This window comes from Alosa pseudoharengus, unplaced genomic scaffold (assembly GCF_046254945.1).
Source record: "Alosa pseudoharengus isolate Yale_2024_CS ecotype anadromous, Long Island Sound unplaced genomic scaffold, YU_APseudo_1.1 YU_APseudo_1.1_scf_15, whole genome shotgun sequence".
NCBI classification, from domain to species: Eukaryota; Metazoa; Chordata; class Actinopteri; order Clupeiformes; family Clupeidae; genus Alosa; species Alosa pseudoharengus.
Window position 1 is genome coordinate 32,292,629 of NW_027468620.1, and position 10,000 is coordinate 32,302,628.

At 45.4% G+C, this 10,000-nt stretch overlaps 1 protein-coding gene across 1 annotated transcript in view; it reads right to left on the minus strand.

The window, feature by feature from the left end:
* srbd1 (S1 RNA binding domain 1) overlaps nucleotides 1–10,000 on the minus strand; it is a 133,343-nt gene that overhangs the window by 74,488 nt on the left and 48,855 nt on the right. Inside the window, exon 15 of the mRNA XM_076286254.1 lies at nucleotides 2,410–2,501. Coding sequence (XP_076142369.1) covers nucleotides 2,410–2,501 — 92 coding nt within the window. The remainder of the gene's footprint in view (nucleotides 1–2,409; nucleotides 2,502–10,000) is intronic.

Here is a 10,000-nt window from a genome sequence, read left to right on the forward strand (position 1 = left end):
CCTAAAGGACACACGGACACACACACACACAGTTACACAGACAAAAAGAAACACTTCAATTTCTCATGCCTCTTTGCTATGGCTAGATGCGGTGTGTGTCTCCCGGCGTGCTCTTGTTTGACCAGCAGGGAAATGTATGGAGCCTCTCTATCCTGATTTATTGGTTTTATAGAGGAAGTCTGGAATGATTCTCAGATCCTGTTTTTGAGCGCTTTTGAGCACTTTCCAGACTTTTCCGGGCCGTTTTCAGGCAGTTTGCTCTTGCGCTTGGGGAGCTCGCAGCCCGATGGTCCGAGGAGGAGGCGTGGACGATGCAAGAGCTTGTGTGGTCCCGCAACGACAAAAAAAAAAAAAAAAAAAAAAAACCTGGACACAGACCGATTTCATAGTCCAATTTCACTAGAAACCTGATGACTACAACAGACATGACAACCCAAAAACAATTCACACATACTCAATATAGAGCACATTTACCCATTTAGCATTATGTACTGTATACATACACACACACACACACACACACACACACACACACACACACACACACACACACACACACACACACACACACACACACACACACACACACACACACACACACACACACACACACACACACACACACACACACACACACACACACACACACACACACACACACACACACACACGGATACTGGTTCTTGTCATAACTACTTTAATGCTGTTCAGTAGCTGGTATTTGAATGAGCAAAGTCAGGACAGCAGAGAAGCTGGAGGGCGATTTCTAAAGGAGACTTGTCTGGTGTCTGGCTGGAGTTACTGTCCTTACAACGACAGCGACTTGTGATCTAGTGAAGGCCAGTGCAGCGCAGACTTCAGTGTGTATATGTGTGTGTGTGTGTGTGTGTGTGTGTGTGTGACTGAAGAGAGGGGACAGAGAGAAGCTTAACGAGTGCAAAGAGAGAGAGACAGACAGACGGACGAGTTAAAGGATTGAGGAGAGTGGACAGGCAGAGAGGATAAGAGAGAAGCGTCTCGACAGGCCGAAAGGGCAGAGCAAGGGATGTGGACAGAGTCTGGAGTCGAGGGATGCCTAGACACACACACAGAGTCTGGAGTCGAGGGATGCCTAGACACACACACAGAGTCTGGAGTAGAGGGATGCCCCCCCACACACACAGAGTCTGGAGTAGAGGGATGGCCAGACAGGTAGAGTGGCCAGACAACCAGGAGACCAGAAGGCTGCAGGTCACAGTCAGTTTATTTGCTTTCTCTTTTGAATGTGCACAGGAATTTACATTTGTACGCACGCACGCACGTCGCACGCACGCACGCACGCAGTGTTGCGCGGGTTTGGTCACAAGCGGCCCGCGGTCGCCCAATATTTTAATCAACCCGACCGCAACTCGGACCGCGAATATTAATTAGGACAAAATTATACCCAACCCGCGATCCGACCCGCTTATTTACAAAATGTTTGCTTTTGGTTATAGCCTGCATGCAGTGTGACAGTAGGCCATTTCTGTAAAACAAACTAATTTATTTGCGAAACTTTATGCAGTAGAACTACACGCAGTAAGCATGCAGGACATAATGTTTGCGCAGGAGAGAGAATGAGAATAAGAGCGCAAGCACGCACGCAACCACCAAGGATTAGAACACTAGGATAAGATTTGAAGGCCATGGACATACATATTTCTTTCGAAAACAGAAATGGTGAGGCAAGGTATAGGCAAGAGAGAAACATTGCTGGTCAAAACGTTAGCGTAAGAACTGGTTTATAATGCTGAATGAAGCACAAAGCACATTTACTAAAGCACATCCACTGTTTAAAGTCACAAACACAACGAACTAAGGTAACTTTTATGCATGCGCGAACCTATACCGGTAGATATGGCTGTGTAGTCTATGCCATAACATTTATTCCTGCAGGCTGCCCGTTTTGGCTGTCATACTTTTAAATGGCTTCGCAAGAAGTAGGCCTACATAGACCATAACTTGTACTACTGTCATCTTCTTTAAGAACTTTTCCCAATATTTCTCATAGCCTATATCGCTTTTCCTGAAGGGGGTATTATTTTAACTCGCGTCTTCAGCTTCTTTACTGTTGACTTTACTGTATTGATGCTTTACAGTATTGATGCTAGCATTCTCGTGATATTTTAAGTAGGCCTATTTGTAGAAAATATATATTTAATTAATTTTAACTGACCCGCCCGCAAATGACCCGAATATCATTAAAATATTTTGTTTATGACTCATAACCGCGGGCGACCGCTTAATTTCGGGCAGACCGCGCAACACTGGTGGGTAACCATGGTAACATTACCTGCACTCCCGATGTTGGGGAAGTGTGTGGGTAACCATGGTAACATTACCTGCACTCCTGATGTTGGGGAAGTGTGTGGGTAACCATGGTAACATTACCTGCACTCCTGATGTTGGGGTCCAGGTCTGGCATCTCCTTCACCGCCTCAGTACTCACACTGTAGATAGATGCTCCCGCCTCATCTGTGATACTGAGGGAGAGAGAAGAGAAACAAAAGACTGTGAGAGTGTGTGTGTGTGTGTGTGTGTGTGTGTGTGTGTGTGTGTGTGTGTGTCATGGGGAGAAAAGGGCTACACGTGTGTGTGTGTGTGTGTGTGTGTGTGTGTCATGGGGAGAAAAGGGCTACACGTGTGTGAAATACGACATGAAAAACTTTTTTTTTTTACATAACCAGAATCTATTACTAAACACTCAACTCTTAACAGCTATTTCACAAATGAATAAGAGTCGGAGTGTGAGCGTGTGTGTGTGTGTGTGTGTGTGTGTGTGTGTGTGTGTGTTTCCAATGCCCCATCAGGCTGGTGATACAGAAAGGGAAACATACTGGTCACTTGGTAATTGTGCAGATACAAAGCAGTAAACACAGTGCAAAGGAAAGAAAAAATAATGATTATAATTCCATAACTCCAGAGAGATATGAGGTGAGAGCTCTGCAGAGTGACCAATAAGAGAGTTGCGTTACGCGTGGCGCTGAGAGCCCTGCAGAGTGACCCATAAAGGAGCTGGCTCACATGGAGGGCTTCACACCCCGCATCCTGATTGGGTGTTTATGGCCAACAAGCACGCACACAGACAGACACACACACACAGACAGAGACAGACACACACACACACTCAGGCCGAAAGAGAGACATACACAAAGAGACAAACACACACACAGACACACACACACAGACACAGACACACACACAGACACACACAGACAGACACACACACACACACAACTGCCAGTAACATGTGCCAGGGGGCACATGAATAGACGAGAGGAAGAGAGAGGGATGAGAGCGGATGAATAGACGAGAGGAAGAGAGGGATGAGAGAGGGCACATGAATAGACGGGAGGAAGGAGAGAGAGATGGATGAGAGCGGATAAAAAGAGGAGAGGAAGAAGAAAGGAAGGGGACGCCACACAGAGAGGAAGTGCCAGAGGTAATCAATACCAACAGCTTTTGGGTGGGTGTGTGTGTGCGTGTGTGTGCGTGTGTGTGTGTGTGCGCCCATGATTCTGTGTGTACCAATTTGTGAATACCCTAATGTGTTCATCAATGTATTCATATTTGTGTATATGTATTATTTTTTTGTGTAAGTATTCATATATATGTATGTGTGTGTGTGTGTGTGTGTGTGTGTGTGTGTGTGTGTGGCCTGTTACCCTAGCCTGAGTCACTGTGTGTGATATGGAAATTAACGAAACGATACGACTCTTAAAACACTTCCCATTCGCGCCTACGTTGGATCTACTCTGAAAATGTTTTACTTTTAGACTTTATCTGCTGGTGCAGATATCAATCACTTACAATACCGGCATTTTTATGCACTTTACATTTTGCTTTTGCAGCATATAAAGGAGGTTTAGACACACACACACACTCTCTCACAGACACACACACTCTCACAGACACACACACACACACAAACACACTGTTTAACCAATGGAGAGTCATTTACACACTGCATCCCTGATTCTGAGCCTGTGCGTGAGTGACCTTGCCAACTACTGGATCTGCCTCACAGTCTTGAGGCTGATGCATGTGACAACACTGCCATCTAGAGGTAGTCGCGATGTACTGCAGAGTGGAAAGAGGACTAATCTGCACATTTCTGCCTGAAGATAGTGAGGCATTGGATGTGGTGTGGTCCTTCTCCTGTCCCAGCAGTTTAGAAATCTCAATGTTTTGTCACAAACATACTCTGTTTGATCCCAGAGCTGGCCAATAACCAATAATTCTGTATGCATGATGTTGATGTGAATCATATGCAAAGAGTAGGTCAGACGAAGAGAAAAGCAATAAGCTGCTAAAATTCAAACAGCTTAAATCTTCTGATGATGTGCAAAGAACATATTTTCCATGGGGCCACTGAAGGCGGTTGGGTCTTTTGCACAGATTGCACAGTTCACCACAAATATTATCTTTAGAAACCTTTCTTTCAATACCTCCTCGAATCATTCAATCTCTTTTATTTTGATTCATTCCCTTCCTCTGCCCCTCTTCCTCCCTCCCTCCCTCCCTCCTTCCCTCCATCCCTCCCTCCCTCCCTCTCTCGGTTTCTCTCTATCCGTGTGTCAGGCCAGAGGTCAGAGGTGGAGGCCTGTAAGCCTCCTCCCTCCAGTTGACCCGTTGACCCCCAGGGTTCAAAGCCCACTCTGCCGCACACAGGAGTACATGTGCAGTCTCCAGTCTCCGCAGTTACTAAGAACCCTTCATTTGAGTAACCTCATTACCACGGCGACCGGCGCTCGCGTCATGGCAACCTTGCCAATTAGTGACATGTTGCCTTGGTGACAGGCGGCAGAAGCCTTCTGACAGGAAGTGAGCGCCCCACTGTAAATGAACTGCTGCTCCCCCTCCTCCTCCCTCTTCTTCTTCTCCTATCTGTTCATCAGCGTTACCACCCCCCCCCCCCCGGCCCCCCTTCCTGCTCTGCTCCCCGCTCACACACTTTACACACGACACGCGACCCCTCTTTTGACAGCTGACATGTCGGCATGGCGACAGCGCTAACGAGTGCTGGCACCTGACCTTCAGCAGGGTCAGAGAAGATGAGGGAACAAGAGGCTTGGGCATTCCGACACACACACACACACACACACACACACACACACACACACACACACACACACACACTTTGGTAAAGATATGAGCTCAATAAAGGAAGATGTAGTTAAGGATGAAGTGTAATTAAATTAAGACATTATTTACAGTGCCTATAAAAAGTATTCACCCCTTTGGATATTTCCCCTTTTACAGCTTTTATAAATGGAATCTTGATCAATTTAATTTGCCCTTTTTCACAATAATTTACAAAAATGTCAAAGTAAACGGACATTTCTACAAAGTAATGTTAATTCATTTAAAATTAAGCGATTGCATAAAAATGCAAATAAAATATACATGTTTAAAAAAAGTTGGGACAAGGAATGTTAACCACTGTGCTGCTTCACCTCTTCATTTAACAAAATTATGTAAATTTTTAGGAACTGAGGAGTCCAGTTGCTAGAGTTTTGCCCATTTTAGTACCTGGACTCTTCCTCTATGGAGAAATAGTGTTTAAATATGTGCAGAATTTATTTTGCCATTGTTTTCCTGAAATATTCAAGGTCTTCCCTGGAGAAGCATTAAAATTACATTGTTTCCTCATTTGTGCACACAGGTTTACACACAGTGATGAATACCCCTACATCTTTACTTCTAAGAGACCCTGCCTCTCTTGGATGTCCTTTTTTATACCCAATTGTGTTGCCAGTTACCCTAATTTGTTGTGAAACATTCCTCCTTTTTTTTTTTTTTTTTTTGGCCTTGTTATATATGTGGGAGGGGGGGTTTGGGGATCCTCCCCCAGAGAAAAAATTATTTGTTTGATGTTATTTCCTGTATTCTGGTGCATTTTGGGGATGGCCAATACTAAATTCAATCAGATTCATAGCCTACATCCTGATTTGTTGATACTGAGGCAATGATTCCATGCAAAGGCTTGGGCTTCAGGGCCCCCTGACCCCTTGGGCCCCTGGGCCTGGGCCTGGTAGGCCCGTGCAGTAATCCATCCCTGAGTACAGCAACTTTTGCCTGAATTCTTCACCAGTCTAAGCTCTAAGGGTGAGTGGCAAAGCTATTATTAAATATCGACTAAGAAGGTTCTTTGATCTGATGAGACCAAAATTGAGCTTTTTGGCCATCAGACTAGATGCTATGATTGGCAGACACTGCACATCACCACAAACGCACCATCCCTAATTTGAAGCATGGTGGTGGTAGCATCATGCTGTGGGGATACTTCTTGTACTTCTACTTGGACAAGCTCATGCCCCCTATGAATACAGGACACACACACACACTCCATGCCGAGACATTGTTATTATTATTATTAATGACCTCCTTTGCAGGCCTACTGTCAATTCCTCAAACTCTCTGTCTCTCACACATGTGCACGCACACACACACGCCTAAATGACCTGAACAGACAAAGACATTGTCTTACCTCAGCTGATACAGAATGTGCTGACAATGTATGTGTCACTCTCATACACACACACGCACACGCACACGCACACACACACACACACGATTCAATCTGAGGTGACACAGCCCAAAAGATTTTGCTTACTCTAACAAACTATTGGATCTTACATGACCGCAAAGCCAAGCACTCAAAGTGAAACGTGCACATATCCAAAAACATCTACTTTTTTGATCCAATATCCACTCTCATGTTTACAATCACCAGGCTTGTCTGACACCTGCATATTTGCTTAAACTACACACTCCATGCTGACACATTGTTATTATCATTAAAGACCTCCTTTGCAGGCCTACAGTCAATTCCTCAAACTCTCTGTCTCTCTCGCACACACGCACATGCACACACACACACACACACACACACACACACACACACACACACACACACACACACACACACACACACACACACACACACACACACACACACACACACACACATACACATACACATACACACACACACACACACACACACACACACACACACACACACACACACACACACACACACACACACTAACTAAACCAGGAAATATTGGCATGTAATTAATTCCACATAACAAATCAATACGTTTTGAGACCAGTAGGGAGGTTTAACTTAAAAACCCACTCAAAATTGACCACTGACTTCATTCCAAAACTTCAAGTCAAAACACAACTTAATGGAAAAAAAAAACATATAGAGTTGAGTTTGTTTTTAAAAAAATATACAAACATACTGAAGTACAGGCCATCAGCACAGATCTTACAGGAGACAGGAAAGTGCGCACACACACACCCACACACTCCTTATTTCCAGAAGGGAGTTTTCTATAGGCTACTCAGAGAGAAACCCACACTTCTTTCCCTCATTAAGTGATATATGACACTGCTGTCTGCTCTAGGTCATTTGAAAGAGAGACAGTGCCTGAATTTAAGGAGATAGACACACCAGGGGGAAGAGCCCACCAGACACAGTAGAAGAGAGGGATGGAGGGAGAAAGAGAGGTAAAGAGATGCTGCCCCATATCATGTCTGAATTAATTACAACACCCGCAAGGCATGCTGGGTACGAGCCCTCGGTGACCATGACGACAGGGCCCTTGTTGTCGTGGAGAGAGGACATCAGCGTGGCAGCCAGCAGAAGGTTGTCTATGCCCGCTCGGGTCTGAATGGACATATGCACACACTCATACACCCACAAACAAACAAACTCTCACACACACACACCCACACATAATGAGAGAGAGAGATGAAGACACAAACAAAAACCTGTCTTTGAGTGCAATAGCATGGTTGTGGATCCTTTAGGGGCCACACACACACACACACACACACACACACACACACACACACACACACACACACACACACACACACACACGCCCTCTCTGATGAAGCCGTCCCGGGGCAAAGTCACTTCTCTTCTCCGTCTCGGTGGCCCCCTGTTTGCCCTTGTCACCCCTCTGGCCACAGCAGCCGTGACCAGGACCTGAGTGACACTGGCATAGTGAGGTTCTGATACCCCCCTCCTACCCTACTGTCCCCCTAACCATACCCCCCCCCCCCACTCCCTCAGCTAATTAACGTCACTCATCAGATCTCCCACAGAGCGGCCCTGACGAGCTCATCCCCACGGTAACGTGATCCACGGACACGTACAAGCTCAAACGTGGACATCAGAAAAGAGACAACAAAGATTGAGGCTTGTTTTAAATCCAGAGCTTTGGTTTGTAGAGTGGAGTTACAAGGGGAAAAGCTTGAAGTTCATGGTCAAAAGGCCATGTTCACACCAAAAGCAGCTTTGGCCTTGACCAGCTCAAATCCCAGTGGAAGGCTCTAGTGAAATCATGGCTTTGGCTAGAGTTTTCCCTTATGACTTCAACAGACCAAGAACAGAGAGTTCTCTGTGACCTGATGGTCCAAAGACAACATCGATGCTATGACATCACAATGGATAGAACAGCTCTGACTGTGACATCAACTGGCAAGGAACACAAACACTTAATGACATCACAATAGTAGAAAAATATTGACAGTGGACCATTGTTTATAGTTCTCTGAGACATCATGGTTCTCTTTGTCACTTCTCTATATAAAAACAAGGCACTGTAGTATCTGTATCATACATATTACAATCCAACCAAACAGTATTTTGTTGTGTTTTTCAAAAGTCAGGATAATTCAATGAGGATTACGTTTTAATTAAATCTGAATGATTATTTGCACAAATCTTGTCTTGCTGGAGTCACTTTGCATTGGAGTGTCCACTAAAATGGCAAACTACTGTAGGTTCACTTTCTTAAAAATGAGATATAAGTCCACTGAAGAAGCTTTAATGCTTCTACTGCACTTAAGGTGACATACACAGCAAGTAACTGCTATTGTACCAATTGCTGCTACCTTAACTTCATTTCTACTTTCAAGGCCTTTTTATAAAATGTTGTCAGATATAGATAACATATTTTCTTTGATTATTGTCAGCACTACCCAGTAACTGACTGGAAACAATCAAGGTGCCTGGAGAACAGACCTTGTTGTATACAGTGGTTTCATTGTACAGTACAATACTGAGATCTCCAGAGGAGCTGAATCAGGAAGACCATCAGCTTCATCTCACAGCATTCAACCCTTCAGACCATCAGCTTCATCTCACAGCATTCAACACTTCAGACCATCAGCTTCATCTCATTTGATAAGAATATATAGTACTTCACTCATTTGATAAAAAGTCAGTTGCACTGAGGGGCAAAGAAAATGGGGGGCTAGGTCCTTAAATACCATGATCTCTTTCTCTCTTTCTCTGTATCTTGCCATCATTCAACACAGAGAGACAGGGAGAGAAAGAGAGAGAGTGTGTGAGAGAGAAAGAAAGAAAGGGTAAAAACACAAAGAGCTGAGGTCCATTGTTCCACGCGTGCCTGAGGGGTCTGATTCTGGCCACAGGACAGACGATCACATATCGTGGCCGCTCCTCTCGTCCGCGGCGTCTGAAAACGCTGACATTTTTCGCCCGGAAAAGGGTCCAAATGGCAGGTGTCAGAGGCTGTCAGAGTGACGCACGTTGCTGGGGGCCACTCGCCACCCCCTCAGCCCCCCTCCAGCCCCCAGCGGGTGCCCCAGCTGCCACAGCAGCGCACGTCTGAAAAGAGCAAAGCCTTGCAGCCGTGTGCGCGTCAAACGGGTGGCAGGGCCATGTGACACACACACATACACACACACACATGTTCTGTATTCACACAAACATGCACACACTTAAAAATGCTAAGTGTTCACATTCACTCTCTCTAAGTGTTCACATTCTCTCCCCCCCCCCCCCGCCCCCCCCCCCCCCACACACACACACACACACACACACACACACACACACACACACACAGAAAACATGACCAGAGCAGCAAAGGAAGGCAATAGAAGGGGAGTAGTGGGGTAGGAATGCCCACTGCTGACTACTGCCCTGTGTGTGTTA